This window comes from Puma concolor, chromosome B1 (assembly GCF_028749965.1).
Source record: "Puma concolor isolate L17-30 chromosome B1, mPumCon1.1.hap2, whole genome shotgun sequence".
NCBI classification, from domain to species: domain Eukaryota; kingdom Metazoa; phylum Chordata; class Mammalia; order Carnivora; family Felidae; genus Puma; species Puma concolor.
This window is the reverse complement of record NC_141670.1, coordinates 69,745,881-69,765,725: the sequence shown is the minus strand read 5'-3', so window position 1 is coordinate 69,765,725 and position 19,845 is coordinate 69,745,881. Positions and strand designations below refer to the sequence as shown.

The 19,845-nt window shown below is 40.7% G+C and overlaps 1 protein-coding gene across 5 annotated transcripts in view; it reads left to right on the top strand.

Annotated features, from left to right (window-relative positions):
- FNIP2 (folliculin interacting protein 2) overlaps positions 1–19,845 on the top strand; it is a 131,069-nt gene that overhangs the window by 74,198 nt on the left and 37,026 nt on the right. For all 5 annotated transcript variants that reach the window (XM_025921636.2, XM_086703973.1, XM_086703974.1 and 2 more), the window contains 4 exons: positions 1,279–1,350; positions 10,440–10,569; positions 18,595–18,796; positions 19,241–19,329. In XM_025921636.2, the coding sequence (XP_025777421.2) occupies positions 1,279–1,350; positions 10,440–10,569; positions 18,595–18,796; positions 19,241–19,329 (493 nt within the window). The remainder of the gene's footprint in view (positions 1–1,278; positions 1,351–10,439; positions 10,570–18,594; positions 18,797–19,240; positions 19,330–19,845) is intronic.

The window sequence follows — 19,845 nt, the reverse complement described above, 5'->3', positions numbered from 1 at the left end:
CCCATGGTATATACTTCTATCCATTTAGTCACCTGCATCCCCACCTGCACAGAGTTTCTTCAAAAGTCACCTAATAAGAGCATGGAAGACCTCTCTCTCTCTCTCTCCCTCTCTCTCTTTTTCTCTTCCTCAGCCACCTCATCTCTCCCTCTCTCTCTCTCTCTACTTTCCACCCCTACTCTCTCTAGCATTTAAGTAGTTTAAATGCAGTTTCTAGGTTCTTTACAGGTATAATCATCTCGGTCTCTCTGGGTAGGTAAATTCTTAGATTTAACTGGCCTTGCTAGCTAAAGCTGTTGAATGTCTGTTGAAGTCTGGCATGATTAACAAGTGTGGGGAATCTTCATTACTAACATTAAAGGTTATGTTTATGACAAATGGTATTCCTCATTCTGTTCTTTGTAGCTGGAAATGTGCTAAGCTCTATTAGTTAACTGACACCCCGATGAAAGTGACACCTTCCCACCTACTTAGAGTGAGGCTAACATGTTTATATGCTCTCTTCAAATTATGAAAATAAACAGTCTTCAAAAACTATCTGGAAAGTATAATAATCAGGCAGGGCCCTGGGTTTCTCATACATTGTAAAGCTTACTATAGCAATATGTCCTCTACCCTCTAGCTCAATATGTATGATGAATCTGAAGCATTCCTACAAGTCTGTAATACTTTAGAGTGTTTTCTAAAATTCATGCCAGGATATTCGTTTTTCTCAGTAACTCTACAGTGATACTGGGTGTATATGGAAAAGAAATGGAGGAAGAAATATTTGAAAATGAAGGGGTTTTTATCTGCCAAGAGAGTGGGTTATAAACAGAAACATTTTTTAAATTTATGAAATGGTATTCAAATATTTCTGTTTCCTAAGTTGCCTATAGTTACTAATAAAACTGATTATAAAGCATTTTGAAAATACAGTGCTATTTAAATATTACTAATGATGAGGACAATGGCTGGAAGTATCTGCCTGAGAATGTTTGTTCATTTTATCAACTGCATGAATAGTTTATTATTCAGTTTGCTTTAGAAATAGGCACCACTCCAACAAGTTTTTATGCTACAGTAGGGTAAAGACAGGTAATTACTTGGTTCTGTTTTTACTCTCACCATTGTGTTTTATGTATTTAATTTTGCTTTCTCGTTAATTTTCATATATACACGTATACCAACCATCAGTAGCAGTAGCCTACTTTGAAATGTAAAAATTACTGTAGTGGCTTTTAAACAAGGCCTTCTTTGGAAGTTCAATAACATTGTTACCTTTTGCCTTTATCTTAGCACATAGCACTCCAGTTGACATGCCAAGCAGAGGACAGAATGAAGACCGGGACAGCGGTATTGCTAGATCAGGTATTTGCACTTCCTTTTATATGTTTAGTTGATAGAGTGAACTATCTGTAATGATGAAGTAGGTGGGAAAATAGAAGACAGGTCTCGCCTTCTGGGTTTTTTCCTTTGCCATATTCTTTTTTTTTTTTTTTTAATTTTTAAATATTTATTTATATTTGAGAGAGAGAGACTGAGTGCAAGCAGGGAAGGGGCAGAGAGAGAAGGAGACACAGAATCCGAAGCAGGCTCTAGGCTCTGAGCTGTCAGCACAGAGCCTGACGTGAGGCTCAAACCCACCAACTGTGAGATCATGACCTGAGCCGAAGTCAGACGCTTCCCTGATTGAGCCACCCAGACGCCCCTCCTTTTCCATATTCTAAGGTAGTCTCATGTGTCTGAAGATCCAGAACGTTGATATACAGCATCTAGGAGTGATTGTACAACATGGACTAGTTTTTTCTAAACCTAAACTCATATGAGACTATATTGTATTTGAGAAATTTCTTTTTTTTTAATTAAAAAAAAAAATTTTTAATGTTTATTTATTTTTGAGAGAGAGACAGAGTGCAAATGGGGGAAGGGGCAGAAAGAGAGGGAGACACAGAATCCAAAGCAGGCTCCAGGTTCCGATCTGTCAGCACAGAGCCTGACGCAGGACTGGAGCCCACGAACTGAGATCGTGACCTGAGCCAGTCAGACTGACTGAGCCACCCAGGCGCCCCTAAGACAGCAATTTTGACTGAGAGTGATTTTGGTTCCATGGTGGTACCCATTTCTTCTTGCCTTGAAATTCAACCCTAACGAAACTAGCTCCAGTGCCAGCCAGCCCTGTTCAGGTGGGCCCTACCAGGGCAGGGAGCTGAGCTTTGGGGCGTTAAGATCTTCAGTACACATTCACAGCCTTTGAGGAACCGATGTACTGATGCACTGATGTAGCTCAAAGCTCAGCTACTCCTCTAGTAGAGAATGCTGACGGCACCCCCTAAGGAATGGGGAAATTCTCCTAAGACCATTGAATACAAATCAAATTTAAAATTTAAAAACAGTGTTCTCTTTAGCATTTCCTGAGTTACTCTTTACCTTCTCAGATTTCATGTTTGTACAAAAATTGCTTTAAATGAAAATGATACAAGTCTAAGCAGTAGGAGTTACATTTCTGACCAATGGCTCAATGCTCAAGTTTACAAAAAAAGATTATGAAGACCAAAAGCAATCAATTGTTTTTATTTCATCATAAATAAAATCCGGTGTACTTTATACGTGACATACATAAACAAAGGAAGGGGATTCAGTAACAAATGACATTTCATTTAATAACTCAGGAGCAGAGTTGTACCGAGTGGGATGAAGGACCCTGGTACCACACAAAAGGAACATGAGGACTCCTTTGAAGTGTGTCTAAGGGCCAGAGATGGACACAGAAATGAAAGGAAGGCAAGGAAGAAAGGCATCTGAGGCACTGGCTGGCTGGCCTGTTTGGTGAAGGTGTCCTGTATCACTGGTAAAACCAGTGGGGTGCTCTTAGTCTTTAGTGGAAGGCAGAGGCTGCGTGTCTGATGTGTGCATCAGGCAAAAAAAACCCCACACTCCTCCAAGGCCTCCATTTCCAGATCACTGCTTCACTGCCCTTCTTCTACAGCACAGAATCTACCTCAGATCTAAACCACAAATCAAAAATCGTAGCGGAATCATGTACAAAGGCAGAAACCGAGAGATCTTAAAAGCAGTATTAGAAAAGTTTAAGCCTTGAAGGAATGAGAGAAGGGGTAGCTAAGATAAAATCTAGATCAGCCTGACTCTAGGACAGAAGAGAGGGTGACTGGCAGGTCCTCCCGCAGAGGTGGACGGATTTACCTCCACAGACACCTTTCTTCCTCTGATTTTATTTTCAATACTCAACAAGCAAATTCCCAGTAAAATTAGCTCAAGGAAGCTTCCTTTTAAAAAGAAATTTCTCATGGGGCACCTGGGTGGCTCAGTCAGTTAAGCATCTGACTTCGGCTCAAGTCATGATCTCACAGTTCTTGAGTTCAAGCCCTGCCTCAGGTTCCCTGCTGAGAGCAACAGAGCAGAGCCTGCTTGAGATTCTCTCTCCCTTTCTCTTTCCCTTCCCCACTTATGCACATGCTTTCTCTCTCTCTTTCACTCTCAAAATAAATAAATTGACTTTTAAAAAAGTAGTAAAATGGGCAGAAGATCAGTATGAGAAAAACTTTAACATGTATTCTCAAACATTTTTATTAAAGTGTTTTGAAATGAACCTTCAGTGTAAGAATACACATCATCATAGTATTCAACTAGGACATGTGTTTTGGCTATTCTGCAGGTACAGGGTGGATCCTACCCCAAATTTGGTTTGGATGTCGAGACTAATGACACCACACACATGCAAGAGGGTATGAAAGTATTTATCACTCACGTAATGACACTTTCTGGTGAGAGCTGGATGGGCTTCCCAAGCTGGTCAGAAAATGACTTGAGAGGGGTGCCTGGGTGGCTTAGTCGGTTAAGCGTCTGACTTCAGCTCAGGTCATGATCTCATGGTTTGTGGGTTCGAGCCCCACATCGGGCTCTGTGCTGGCAAATTGGAGCCTGGAGCCTGCTTTGGAATCTGTGTCTCTATGCCCCTCTCTCTGCCCCTCCCCTTCCCACGTGTGCACGTATTCTTGCTCTCAAAATAAATAAACATTAAAAATAAAAGAAAGAAAATGCCTTGAGAGAAAGGGAAAGGAGATGATCTTCAGGTTTTTATGATGGTTAGGGGGTAGGGCCAGGGTGAAGGCTTCCACACACAGGTTGAACTTCCTAGTGGTTGCAAAGGAGAAAGCCTCTAGGCTTTCTCATCACCTTGCCCAGATGTGGGGCAGACAAGGAAGAGGTTTGAGAGGAGAAGCTTAAAAGGTATCAGCAGTCAGACATCAAAAAATGGAGTCAGACTGTTTATTACAATGTGTGTCACCATTGAATAATGCGAAATGACATCCCACTTGGATCTGAATTCTTCATTGATTTAACTGATAGAGTGCTTTGTAAAGAGTGGCAAGAGTCAAGGAGGGTACTGCTTTGTTTGTTGTCTGTGTGGGAGAAAGGCCGTGGCATCCCGTTGACCTTGAGTGTATAAATGTAGGCAAAGGCTTGAACTCACTTTATGTGAGTCTTGGCGGTACTGATTGTGCTCCTCTGGGAACACAAGAGAATGGGAGGCCCCAAGGAGATGCTGGGACATCATCTCCCACTCACTTTCTGTCTCCCCTGGGAAATTGTTGTGAAACTGTCTCATCACCTCCAGGCTTCAGATAAGGTTTGGAGCTTTCTGCCCTGCCCACCTGAGACTAGAAGTGCAGACTAGAGAATTGCTGAGCTGTGGTCTCCAACTGCTCCCCAGCACCAGGGCCTCCTACAACTCAGGGTGTGGGCATCTGATCCCTTTTGTGTCAGTACTGTCCTTTTTGGCGTGTGAGGCAGGGATCACTGGGGACTGGCACTTTTGGTTTATTCTTCTTTCCACAGACTATGTAAGAAACTGTCCCAATCTAAAAATGTCTTGTTACATCATTACTCTCAAGCCTTTACTTTGGGCTTTGCCTTGCCTTCTATATATGAACTTGGCAGTCTGTAATGTAGCTTGGACAGAACTCCATTTCTTCATTTCTTTATACTTCTCATATTTTAAGTCAGACCTTTGGTTATTCTCCTGGCATGAATGTTTGTTTTCCATTTCACAAATTTGCTGACTCTTTTGCTTTAGCTTTTTCCTTTCTACATTTGCATTCTTATTACCCGTTTAAGAAAAATTAGAATAAAAAAGTAATGCAGATAGCATCCCAAACTAGGGATCTAGAATAATTCTAAACAAAGATGTGTGATACAGTTATAGAGAGATTTTAAAACTTTATTAAAAGAAGACCTTCCCTTGTGAAGCCAGACAAAATAACTCTCACTTATATGGAAGAGCAAAGAACCAAGAGAATTTTTATTCTTTGCAAAAGTCTTTGTAGGCACTTCATTCTTAGACTACAGACTATGAATTAAAAGGCATACAAAGGTTAAATAACTTGGCACATAATTGTAGAGGCTTGATCACCAAGGCTCGGCTAGAGTTTATATCCTAACTAAGGAATTAAAATTTAAGGTGCTTTCAATGAAATATTATTCAGTGCTAAAAAGGAATGAGCTATCAAACTGGGACAAAATATGAGAGAAACTTAAATCATATGGCTAAGTGTAAGAAGCTGAGCTGAGAAGACTTACCTATTATAGGAGTACAACTGTGTGACATCTGGAAAAGGCAAAATTATAGAGACAGTAAAAAGATCAGTGGTTACCAGGAAGGGGGACAGGGGCAGGGAGGGATGAGTAGATGGAGCACAGAGGGTTTTTAGGGAACTGAAAATATTTTCATTGATACTGTAGTAGACGGTACATGTCAGTACACGTTTGTTGGAACTCAAAGTACAACACCAAGAGTGAAGTCTGTGGTGAACTATGGATTCTGGCTGATGATTTTGTTTGTTGGTTCATCAGCTGTATCAAGTATAGCACTCTGGTGTGTGATATTCATCATGGGGCAGGCTCTGTGTATGTGACAGCAGGGGCTATATGGACAGAGCTCTGTACCTTCCACTAAGTTTTTCTATGAACCTAAAGCTACCCTAAAAAATTCTCTATTTTTAAAAATTAACGTGTTTGGGGGCACCTGGGTAGCTCAGTCTATTGAATGTTGGACTTTGGCTCAGGTCATGATCTCCCAGTTCTTGAGTTCGAGCCCTACGTCAGCCTCACTGCTGGCAGCACGGAGCCTCCTTCAGATCATTTGTCCCCCTCTCTTTCTGCCCCTCCCCTTCTCACACACTCTCTCTCTCAAAACAAACAAACAAAAAAAATTAAGGTGTTTTGAAATCGTGGTGGTGAGGACATTTTCTTTGTCTTTTCACTGAGGGAACTTGATAGGAATTTTATTAAAACTTAAAAGACCTGGGACACTTTTGAGGACCCCATATAGTCTTAAAATCACTCTGTGGTTTGGTAACTATGATGTGTTAACTAAAATTTGATTTGCCAATTAACGTATTTATTTGGTTTATTGAAAATGGCATTTTCCTATCCGACAATAATCACAGCTCTGTTAATTGACCTTTGAAAATGCTTCTGTTCCTTTGTAATGAGAAATACAACTGGTACACTTTCAGGAACCTTGTATTTTTCAAGTGTTGAAGCAAAAACTCTAAGCAAAGCACCATCAGTGTTACAGGAAAAAAAGATGATTGCTGTGTTTTGGATGTAGTGCTCTCTGTGCCAAATATAAAAAGTGTTCAGGGTCAGAGCTGTACTACTGCTGTCCATCACCATCACCGCCTCCACTACCACCACAAAACGACAACAACAACAAAAGAATGTTTTGAAATGAGGGTAGGGAGGAAAAAGAGAAAATCCATGTGCTCTGCATACAGCTTTGACCGCAGGAAACTTTTAACGAACTCACACTTTGAATTCTCTGTAGAAATTTGCCTCCCTAATGCTTTGTTTCTGTCATAATTACCGATTGAGACAGACATCGCTGTTCTTTCCATAACCATTTGCTCACTCTTCATGCAGCAATATTTCTTGAGCATCTTATGTGCCAGGCGTTTTCGTAGGATATGGGGATAGATCAGGGATCATCTTGATCCATGATCTCATGGAGTTTATATTTAATAGAGGAAACACAGATAATAGATAGTAAAATGTAGGCAAGCACTTACACTGAGGAAAAGTAGAACATATGGGGTGCTCGTGGGAGGCCTCTCCAAGAAGGTGAAATGTTCAGCTGACTAGATTGCCATGAAGATCAGAGCAAAGAGCATTTTGGGCATGGAACAGCTAGTGCAGAAACCGAGAGTGGAAACAGGCTTTGGAGCTTTGTGTATAAGGAATAGCAAGGAGGCTGGAATGTAGTAAGGGCGGGTGGTGTAAGATGCACTTGGAGAGGAAATAAGGGGCCTAATCACATTAACTTAGTCTTCTCACTATGACGGGATCGTTTCCAAATACACATAGACCCGTGCCAGTCCAAGCTGCAGAAGAGACAGAAGAGTCTGGCCAACTACCAAATGCATTAAACGTTAATGAAAGTTACCTGAATCCACCCTTTTCTCATGAAAATGGCAATGAGTTGTAGACCAAAATTAGGGCTGTTCTTCCATTTGAGAGTTATTAACTATATTAATAGCTTCCTATTGTGTGATCGACAATGATATACCATAGTACTTTAACATAAAAATCATATTAAATAGTATTAACATATTTTGATAAGGAAATGCTTGATAGCACTAAGCCAGCACTTTAGCTTAATATTTCACTTACATACCATAAAAAATTTCATTCGGTATTTTATAATGAGAAAGGATTATTCTCTTCTGTGTTTTATTTTTTTAATTGTTTCCCTTCCCTTTCACATGTCTATTACAAATCCTAGGTTGTTTTCATAATCAACTAATCAGAACTAATAACATTTCAGTACTCCAAAATGTTGTATACTTAGCTTTCCTGTTCCAAGAATTATCAGAGGGAGTAAATAGCCAGCATTTATTGTGGGGGCTAGTAAGTATTTTGCATGTATTGATTTGTTTAATCCTCACAGGAACCTTATGAAATAGGTCACTGCTTTTCAAACTTCTCTTTTGTCTGAAGTTCATGCTAATTAATGCATTTTATGTTATGATCCAGTAACAAACATCTTTATACGTAACAAAAGTTTCATCAGTTAATAGCACTGCAATATACTCTTGTGTTTTTTCTTTTTAATTTTTTATCTTTTTTAAGTATATTTATTTTGAGGGAGAATGCACAAGCAGGGGAAAGAGAGAGAGAGAGAGAGAGAGAGAGAGAGAGAGAACGAGAACGAGAACCCCAAGCAGGCTTTGCGCTGTCAGTACAGAGCCCAGTGTGGGGTTCCATCTCACGAACTGTGAGATCATGACCTGAGTTGAAATCAAGAGCCAGATGCTTAACCAAATGAGCCACTCAGGCGCCCGCTTTTTTTTTTTTTTTTTTTTTAATGGTGGTGTCAGTTCACTAAATAATTCACAATTCACTAGCAGATTGTAGTTCTCATGGAAAATACTAAGGTGTGGTATTTTACTGTCCTCATTTTACACATGAGAAAGCTAACAGTTTAGCCCAAGTGTTACATGTAACAACTGGTGAGTAGCAGAGGTAGGATTTGAGCCAGGAGCCTGGGCTTTTACTCAGTTTACTAAACTGAATTGTATAGCTATACCTTTAATTTCCAGAATAAATTTGGCCCTCAGAGTCATCTCCATCTTGCCTCTGTGACAGGGAAAAAAATGTTTATGAAACAAGTACTGCCCCTCAGCCCTGTCCTCCACCTACCAAGAAGTTGAATTGATCAGCATAAGTCAGGGAGAGACAGGGGACCCTGAAGATTTAGGAATAGGGAATGAAGAGTTTGTGTACCTTATGGGGGACTTTTAGAGCTTGAGGATATGGCACAAATGTCTAATTGGGATTTTTTTATTAAGTAGTTTTGTGTGATTTTGAGGAAAAACTCTCTTCTATCTCCCTTCGACATTGTCAGGAAAATTACCCACCACTGATATTTCAAATAAGGATTTGACTTTGGGCAGTTAAGTCCAGCCTCAGGGTGAAACCAGGTCAGAACAGAGGCAAGCCTGTTGGGGCCAGCCACATCTGGGTGATACTTTAGTGAAGAAGTGCCATACGTTCACTAACGATTAATTGCCTGTTGTGTTCAAGGAGCTGTCCTGGCTGGATACAGGGATGCAAAGCTGATTTAGATGTACCAAACACATTTGTTATGAGTAGTGACTAAATTAGAAGAAAACCATGTCACGCACCTCTGCTGTGCAAAGAACCTTGAGTTGTTTTGCATCTAATTCCGTAGCCTGGCAAGTTCATTGCTATTCATGTAGGTTTGAAGCTCCACGCAGGCGGATGTGTGTCTGTCTTGTCCACCAGTGTATCCCAGTTGCCACACGCAACACCTGGCACATTGTACACACTCCAGCATTTGCTGACTGATTATTGACTAACAGCCAAGTAACTCCTGGGGTATTTAAGAAATCAGGTCAGGGAGTCAGGTTATTTACATCTGCCTATGAAAGCATAAATTAAAATGTAAAACTTTATATGGTAAATTGCCTTATCAAGTGATATCCATGAGCATAATATATTATGTGTCCTGAAATCAATTTCCTTTGTCCTGTGATCTGCTTCTGAAAACATTGACCAGCTTTCAACATAGCACCCCATTTTCTTTTCCACTGGACTGACTTTTCAGTGTCTAATTCCCTAGCCCAAGGAAAGTAAAAGAGTCTATCTTCTTTCATTCTTCCAAACGAGTAGACCTCCATCAAGCAGCTCTGCTTTGTAAGAATGCCTTTGCCTACCCTGAAAGGGACGGGTCCCTCCCTGCCTGTTAAAGAAGTCTGGGCTGGCATGTCAGCTCACACTGAGAGCCTAAGTGCAGGCATTTAATACTTTGCAGACGAAAGAAGCAGAGAGAGGCTCTGAGGCAAAAAAGTAATCCAAGCAGAAAATATATTTAAGACTAGAGGTTGCTTTTTCACAGCCAAGGAAGTGGCAATGGGGAGCTGGTTGCTGGAGGGAAGGAGCATAAATATGTATTGTGTATTTGGAGATAGGGGATTGGAGAGAGGATACTGTGTGGAGGAACCACTTATTTGCCTGGATTTCACCTCAAAATAGAAAATGAAGAAGTAGTTAAGAGGAGAAAATATATGTCCATAAACATTGTATATGACATTAGTTATCAGGTGTATAACAATGATGCTGTGTGAACCGTTGTCCTGGAAATCTGCATTTACATTCTGATGAAGTTAGTATTAATTATGTTGCCTTTTTAATGTGGGGCCTCATGATTGATGCAGTTGCTATGTCTGTAATCCCTATTTTTTAAACTTATTTTCCTTTTTAAAGGATGTTTTCTTTGTAAGAGAGAAGTCATAGTCTCCCCCTGCTGGATATGGCTGGTAGAACCCGAAAATTTAGGTCACTTGGCATGTATGTTGTGTAGCTACGAGAGGATTCATTTACCTGGACTTTGAACTTTCAAATTTTCTTCCCCACAGCCTCACTTAGCAGCCTTTTGATTACGCCTTTTCCATCTCCAAGCTCCTCCACATCCTCTTCCAGTAGTTACCAGCGCCGCTGGCTTCGAAGTCAGACGACAAGTTTGGAAAATGGCATCATTCCAAGGAGGTGAGTTGCAAGTTTGCTCTTGCCGAGAAAGGTACTAGTTGCAGGCAGCTCGAACAAACTGGCAGTACTCACCTGTTGTCAGTGGAAAAAGAACTAAGACCTCTTGGTTAGCTTCAGCTTAGGCTGAAAATTTGCAAGTGATAAGTTTTATAAAAAGAATAAATATAGAAGCCAAACAGCAATCTGGTTTGGAAGACACTGGGGAATAATCTGGGTCATTGTGCCGTGTACGAGCTAGACTTGGTGTTATTTAAGGTGAGTGTGCTCTCTCTTTGAATTGGCTCCCTTCCAGATACAGCTCTTGGGAGCTAGAGGGGTGGAATAAATCTCTTCCTTGGCTTACTGTGACACCAGTGTGGTCTTTGGAAACCTGTGAACTCAAGGATTGGGACATACCCTTTTCATAAAACTTAAATTCTTAAACTGAGTGGTCACGACTCTGATTATAAAGATGGCCTCGAGGTATATTCTGCCTTCATTGCAGTTGAATTTTAGTTCTGAAGTTTAGTTGTTTTGCAAAATACACATTGTTGGCTCGTTATGATGTTACATCAATAGCTTCCACTTTCTTCTTCCTACAACCCAAAACCTTAAAGGGAATTAGTATAGGTTGTACCTATAAAAATTCACATGTAAATTGGTTGATTTAGTGAGTTCGCTAGTAATCACCATGTGTAGGGATCTGTGAAGGTGTAAAGATGATTCAGTTACATGCCTGCATTTGTGAACTACTAGTATAGTTTGTTGACTGGTAGGGAAGGCGATATGCACATAAATAATGGCATAAAGACGTTAAACTGTAGGGGCTCTTGGGTGGCTTAGTCAGTTAAGTGTCCGACTCTTGATTTTGGCTCAGGTCATGATCTCACGGTTCTTGAGTTTGAGCTCCACTTTGGACTCTGTGCTGACAGCATGGAGCCTGCATGGCATTTTCTCTCCCTCCCTCCCTCCCTGTCTCTCTCTTTCTCTTTCTCTCTCTCTCTCTTTCTCTGCCCCTACCCTGCTTGTGCATGCTCTCTCTCTCAAAATAAATAAATAGACATCAAAATTTTTTTTTTTTTTTTTTTCCAATGTTTATTTATTTTTGGGACAGAGAGAGACAGAGCATGAATGGGGGAGGGGCAGAGAGAGGGAGACACAGAATCGGAAACAGGCTCCAGGCTCTGAGCCATCAGCCCAGAGCCTGACGCGGGGCTCAAACTCCCGGACCGCGAGATCGTGACCTGGCTGAAGTCGGACGCTTAACCGACTGCGCCACCCAGGCGCCCCAGACATCAAAATTTTTTAATAAAGATGTTAAACTGTAAATGCCATGGGCAGGGCATAAAGCACTTTGGGACTCAGAGGAGGGAGAGAATACCTGCTGGTGGTCATGGGGGGCATGGCAGAGCCATGCATGGAGGAGATGGCACTTAAAGAACAAGCTGAGAAACAAGGGTTAGGGTGTGTGTATAGCACATGTCAGGCTGCTTGCCTCTCTTCTGTTATTCTCACAATCCTAGCAAGCTCGGCCAAGAGAAAAACATATAGCTGCTTCACTCGCTGAGGAACTGTTTGGTGGTTGGTGGACTTTGAGTGGAATGGCGGACTTTGGTGTGAGGACAAGTCCTAGCTCTGCCACTCACTAGGTGTACGTGACAGTGAATTAGTCTGGATTCAAAGTGTTGCTTCGGCATCTGCCTTATTTGTGCTAGTACCAGCTTCATGGTGTTGTTGGGAGAATTAAATGAGATACAGCAAGTCAAGTCAAGCTAAGACAAGACATGGGAAAGAAAATACTAGTCAGGATGACTTATTTGCACTTATTGCCATCATTATCATTACCATCACTACAGTTGTCAAAAGAAGGCATCCCACCTCCCTCCCTGCCATTACAGCAGCTTCTGTGATTGAAGAGAATGACGGGTCTTGAGAAATCTTCCGCTTTATGCATCTCTTTTTTTTTCTTAATTTTTTTAACATTTATTTATTTTTGAGAGAGAGACAGAGCATGGGTGGAGGAGGGCCATAGAGAGAGAGAGAGAGAGAGAGAGAGAGAGAGACAGAATCCGAAGCAGGCTTCAGGCTCTGAGCTGTCAGCACAGAGCCTGACGTGGGGCTTGAACTCACAGACTGTGAGATCATGACCTGAGCCGAAGTCAGACACTCAACTGAGTCACCCAGGCGCCACTATGCTTCTCTTTACTAAAAATGTTTTTCCATCCCTTCAGGATTAAATCTCAAGTTGAATAGCATTCTCCAACTCACTCCTCTAAAAATTCTTCAACATTCTAATTTGAATTGAGATCTGGCTTTAGAAACTAAAGAATCTCTAATGAACTTACAACTAAAATAAGTATTTTTAGTTCAAAAATGAAAATGCCCCCAGGGGCGCCTCTGTGGCTCAGTGGCTTGAGCATCCAACTCTTGATTTTCGTTCAGGTCATGATCCCAGGGTCATGGAGTCGAGCCCTGCAACAGGCTGTGTGCTGAGCATGGAGTTTACTTGGGATTCTCTCTCTCCCTCTCCCTTTCCCCTCTCCTCTGCTTGCCTTCTCTCTCTCTCTCTCTCTCCCTCAAAATACAATAAAAAAAAAAAAAAAGAAAATGCGGAGCCCCTTTGTTCAAAAAGTAAGGAAAAGTACTATTAAAGGTACTAAAAGGTAAAGATTTAAAAAAATATTTTACTTACAAAATAGAATAGGAATAATAGTGAAATATGAAGAAAAACTATAGATTGCAAAATTAATATTTCAGCATCATAATTTTACATAATAATGCTATATCTCGATTCATCATAAGTCTTTTCTGGCTCATTTTTCTATATTCCTTTGTCAGGTTATCAAAATTTATACTTTTTAGCAACTTTGCTTTCAATTGATATAATTGAAAGCAGCCATTAGTCAGTCTTGGCAAATGCGAGATGGCAAATGATTTTTGACAATTTTTCGTTTTGAGAAAGATCTTTCTGCTGATGTAACTGTTACTGGAACTTTATGCGTTATGAAAACATTGGATTAAGTTTTTGATAAACTTTCAAAATATAAATTTCATTGCATCCAGATCTGATGATTCTTGTGGAACAGTTTTTCTAAAAAAATTTAATTCTTCGCACAAATCCATTTTCGTATAAGACTGAATTTAATTTTAAATGTAAATTTATACAAAGTTATTTTAATGTCTCCTCTGACATTTACTGTAACTCATGAAAGTCTTACAAGCAACTGAGTTTCTTCATGAGTTGTACATAATTCAAAATGCCTGTTTTTTCATTCTATCACTGTATCTTCAATTGTAAGGAAAATTTGTTTTATTTTATTTAAAAAATTTGTTAACATTTATTTATTTTTGAGAGACAGAGAGAGACAGAACACAAGTGGGGGAGGGGCAGAGAGAGAGGGAGACACAGAATCTGAAGCAGACTTCTAGGCTCCGAGCTGTCAGCACAGAGCCCAATACGAGGCTTAAACCCACAAAGTATGAGATCATGACCTGAACCAAAGTCAGACGCTTAACCAACTGAGCCACCCAGGCGCTCCAGGAAAATTAATTTTAAATGGGCTTTCTTATTAATAATTTGTTTATCTGAAGCTTCAAATGAAAACAATGGGTTTTTTTCTCTGTCCGGTGCAACAATCTTTACATTTAATTTCTATGGGGCGCCTGGGTGGCTCAGTCAGTTGAGCGCCCGGCTTCAGCTCAGGTCATGATCCCACGGTCCGTGGGTTCGAGCCCCACATCGGGCTCTGTGCTGACAACTCAAGAGCCTGGAGCCTGTTTCAGATTCTGTGTCTCCCTCTCTCTCTGCCCCTCCCCACCTCATGCTCTGTCTCTGTCTCTCTCAAAAATAAATAAACTTTAAAAAAAAATTTAAAAAAAATTTCTATTTCTATGCCTGTAGATATATACTTTGTAATGTTGCAGTGCTTTTCAAAACTGTAGATGGTAAACTCTGAAGAATTCTGATTACTCCTGGATGTGCTTTATTGCAGTGTCCACTGTGGGCGCTTTGTGATAATTCAGTGTCTTGGGTCTTGGGTCAGAGTTAAATATTTGTGCAGACTCTACAGGGACAGGTTCCGATGATGGATGGGCTAGCTGGCCTCGCACTGTGGGTCATGGCACTACCCAGGTCTTTGCTCTCTCCCATGGCTGTGGTTGCTGCTGCTCTCACAGCCACCAGTCTGGGCCCAGGTCCCAGGCTTGCTGCCTTGGGGCCTCCTGCTACCCTGGACTGCTCAGACACGTGGGCGTGTGCCTGACTGCCTAGCTAGTTGCTCAGCGGCTGGGTTGCATGCCCTTAGGCCGGAGCCCACTGTGCACTCTGCAGCCTGGTGTCTTCACTGCTCGCTCACATGTTTCATTGTCCCATCAGACTTTACCTACAGAATACAGGCTCAAAGATAAAATTACCAAGAATTCAAGATGGCAACCGCAAAACATTAAATCAAACCTGGGGCCCATCTGGGAACCGGGCTCTGTGTGAGTGGGGTCTCATGCCCATGAATCTGGCACACAGAGAATATAAATGTGGCTGACGTTTTGAATTGATCACTGTACCTATGAAGATCCCTTCATTTAAAGTTGCTGCGGTTGATTTCTTACTTTTGGCAGGAATGGAGGTAGGAAAATTAGTTTTTTTTATGTTAGACAAGAGAACAGTGGGTACCAAAAACACGATTGCATCTGGCTTTGAGAGAAAATTCACAGTAATCAAAAACTTCCTAACAGATAAAGATGGAAAGGATGATTTCACAGTCCTTAGCAGTTGGTTCCACACTGGATACTCATGTCTCCAGGCCTCCTGCTGTGCCAGGCGGTAACTTTTGGTTACTGGTTGGGGAGTTGGGCTTGGACCTTTACCAGCTGGTGGGGAAGTACTGCCTGTAATAGAAGAGAAACTGCAGAGATTCCATCCCTTAGTGAAGCTACTGAAACCTTAAAGGACTGAGGTATTAAATTTCCCAGAAGGGCTTTTGATTCGAATTATTAAATTGAACCAACCATATAAAGTTGATAGAGGTTTGTTCTTTGACCTATAAAAATGGCAGTTTCATATGTTCCAATATAATACATACGTTCAAATTAAATTCAAAGCTGACAAAAACAAACTAAGCAGTGGTGATATTAATTATAGATGATTGAGATGCACTTACATAATCATAGTTTTTGCTTTATTTATGATCTTGAAGTAAAAATAATGTATGTAAGTGCTTATTCATAAGTGTCAACAAAATTCTACTTGATTTTTTTGTAAGGAGAAGATTAAGAGTATAGCAGTGGGTTTTCCTTGACTTGAAGTCCTGTCAGCTGATGGGATTTCTCCCAGCTATTTGCTGTCCGTGCTCCAGCTGGCAGGATGCACCTGATGGCGTGAACAGCAGCAGACGGATCAGGCATGGGGCAGAGTCCCTGCTCCTTTCCAGAGTCTAGGAAATGAGCCCAGACCAGAAGACAGAAACCCGGGGTTCTAGCGCCAGCATTGTCTCTAAGAAGCTTTCTGTTCCTGAAGCAGGTTGATGAATCACCCTGCCTCAGTTTCCACATTTGCAAAAAGATCTGTGTACCTTACAGGGTGATTTGAGGGTGAGAAGATACGGTGAAGTATTTGGGTACATACTCAAATGTTTTAAAACATTCTGAAATGTTTTTTCATTGTGGAATAATTTTAAAAATACAATTACAGTACTATATGATCTGATTTGCACAGTTGATCTAAGACTTCAGAATGAAGCTCTGTTGCGTTAGAATCCAGGAATCCAGTGGAGAGAGGGGCATCTGGGTGGCTCAGTTGGTTAAGCATCTGATTCTTTTTTATTTTTTTTTACATTTAAAAAAATATTTTTATTTATTTTTGAGAGAGAGAGAGAGAGTGAGCGAGCAAGCATGAGCGGGGAAGGGCAGAGAGAGGGAGGGAGACACACAATCCAAAGCAGGCTCCAGGCTCTGAGCTGTCAGCACAGAGCCCAACGTGGGGCTCGAACTCTTGAAACTGTGAGATCATGACCTGAGCTGAAGTTGGACACTTAAACTGACTGAGCCACCCAGGAGCCCCAAGCATCTGATTCTTGATTTAGGCTCGGGTCATGACCTCAGGGTCATGAAATCAAGCCCGAGAAGGGCTCTGCACCGGGCATGGAGCCTGCTTAAGATTCTCTCTCTCCCTCTACTCTTCCCCACCTCTCCCCCCACCCAAAAATAGAATGCATTAGACAGACACAGTGAAGCAAGTAAGAGCTACGCAGGGCTATTGTAGCTGTGGAAGTTTTTCAGAAATTCAGTAGGTGGCACTCTGTGCTGTGTTAAGACAGAGTTGGCTATTGTTTATACGGTAGAGATGAAGACAATGCATAAAAACGCATAGGGTTAAGTGTTTATTACAATTTCATTATTAAGGACCATATTGGCCAAAGATAAATGGACTGAGATGGTCATTTTACTTTGGGAAAAGAAGAGAAGTAGGAGATGTCAGACAAAAAAAAAAAGAAAAGGTTGCGAGAAAGCGTTGATAAATATAATCTCAGAACTTCCTATAAAATAGAAATAAACTGGTGCAAAAAACAAAGTTATAGTACAGGTACTTTGGAAAAGGAGAATATTTACTGTATGGAATTTCTTTGTATGAAATTAAAATTCTAAGATAGGTTCAGGGTCTTTTTTTTTTTTTTTTTTTAAATGAGCAGATGATTAGGATCTAGGGATTTTTCAGAGAAAACAGTTGATGATTTATTATAATGCACAGCATTTACAACACTACCTGGAGATCATGCCTTGCCAGTGGCATGTCTGTTAGCGCCTGTTACTGGCTTATCAACCACATCTACATCTCTGGGATCTTGCTTGAAGTTGACAGAAACAGTAGCATATCTTTCCTGAGGTTAGAACAAGATGTCTGTCCCCTTTCCTTTAAAAGTAAAATGGCTTTCCTGACCAAAACACTTTTTATGCATGCATGTTTTCAGAGGTATGGATATGTTCAAAATCACAGGAACATTATAGGCTATGAGTGGAGCACTAAACAAGTTTAAGATCAAGAGTATGGAGGCCAGCTGCCTTGAATCCTGCCAAGCATAAGTAATTGCTTTATTGTAATTTGTGGTAATGAAAATAGAGGAAGCAGTCCTCTCCCATATTCTGCAGATATACAAGACTAAATGGTGAAGTCAGTGAGAAAGAGAAAGTTAATTGCATACTTACGGTGTGCCAGGCAAGGTGCTTTCATTTGCAATATATTATGTCCTTTCCTTTTGGTATCTTTGTAGAAAAAAAATTATTTTCGCTTTTGCTGTTAGTTATGCTGTTTTTTTCAGAATAGCTAAATAAGAGGGTTAGGCCATATTTGTGAGTCTTCCCCCTTAAGACAAATTGAGTATATATTTATAATTTATTGGCTTCATGATTCTCTTATCATAGACGCGGAGTCTCTCAAAAGAACCGTAAGTTTTTTTAAGAATTTACACAGAAGAGAGAGAAGTCTTTCTGCTTGGGGGATTTCCCAGAGAGCTTAATCAATTGCGTGGCTTAATCTGAGCATTTACTGGAGTAACTTCATGTAATGGATTTAATAGCCTTGGGAAAGTCAGCCTCAGCTACCAGTAGTTCCAAACATGATGCATTGGTTAAACAGAATACCACAGGATCATTTCCCTTCTAATGTTCTTATCTTTTGCTATCTATCAACCAAAACAAAGGGCCTCTCTTTTGAGTGACCAGATGTGTCTCGCCCCTTCCTAAATACCACCAATCTGATGTAAAATTATCCAAGGGAAAAAGACTAAGAGTCTAACAAGAGGATATTTAAGGTTACTTTTAATTTTTATTTAAGTTTCTTTTTGTGTTAAATACACTGTGGTAAGTTGAGGTTTTCATTTTTCATGACAGAATTAGAGAAAAGAATGAATTCCAAGTAGATGAAACTCTTGGTTCAGACTCCTGAGTGTTCACATTAGCTTTCTGAATTTCTGAATGGCATCCCCGGACACTGCAGTTTATCTTCAGTGTGATTATTTGATGTATGGCAACTTTTCAAACTTACTGTTCCTGCAGGTCAACTGATGAAACATTCAGCCTGGCTGAAGAAACCTGTAGTTCTAATCCGGCCATAGTTCGGAGGAAGAAAATTGCCATAAGCATCATCTTTTCTCTGTGTGAGAAAGAAGAAGCACAAAGGAATTTCCAGGACTTCTTTTTTTCTCATTTCCCCCTTTTTGAGTCTCACATGAACAGGCTGAAGAGTGCAATTGAAAAGGTAATAAGAATGTAATCTAGGGGCACCTGGCTGTATCAGTCAATAGAGCATGCAACTCTTGATCTCAGCATTGTGAGTTCAAGCCCCATGTTGCATGTAGAAATTATTTAAAAATAATATCTTTAAAAAAAAAGACTGTAATCTTGTGTCAAATAGAGAAGTGATTATAGGGCTTAAGATGGTAGAATCTCATGGTTTATGATCAGATCCCTTTTTTAGAGAACTTAAATCACCTGCAACAGTAATAGATCCTTTAATACATTGATATTAGATATCAGACATTAGATTGTTTTAGGAAAGGAAATGACTGCTTTCTGATGACTTAAGTCATTACTACAGTGAGTGTTTTCATTATACTAGTATTTTATTAATAAATGCCCAGTGGTAAACAGTTATAAAGGAGTTTCTTCTCAGAAAGTAAATTTTTTTCTCTCTTCAATGAAGGCCATGATCTCCTGCAGGAAGATAGCAGAATCAAGTCTCCGTGTCCAGTTTTATGTCAGCCGTCTGATGGAAGCTCTGGGAGAATTCAGGTACGTTGACAAAGTCTGGCAAATCCAACAGGATAAATTTATAAGTGGCAGTAGCGGTGGCAGCCATGGATCTGGGGATACATGGAGACATTACTTGGAAGAATTTAGGGGCTGGCAATTACTGGTCACTTTAGCAGCTCCTTCCTTCAAGATGGAAACCCAGATCAAATAGAGCAGAATGTTTTTTGTTTTTTGTTTTTTTTTTTAATTTTTTTTTTTTTTCAACGTTTATTTATTTTTGGGACAGAGAGAGACAGAGCATGAACGGGGGAGGGGCAGAGAGAGAGGGAGACACAGAATCGGAAACAGGCTCCAGGCTCTGAGCCATCAGCCCAGAGCCCGACGCGGGGCTCGAACTCACGGACCGCGAGATCGTGACCTGGCTGAAGTCGGACGCTTAACCGACTGCGCCACCCAGGCGCCCCTAGAGCAGAATGTTTAAGTCACACAGCACCACATAATCCACACTGCTGCCTGACAGTCTTTGATTGCTTTTAATGAGATGAATGGAGAAAA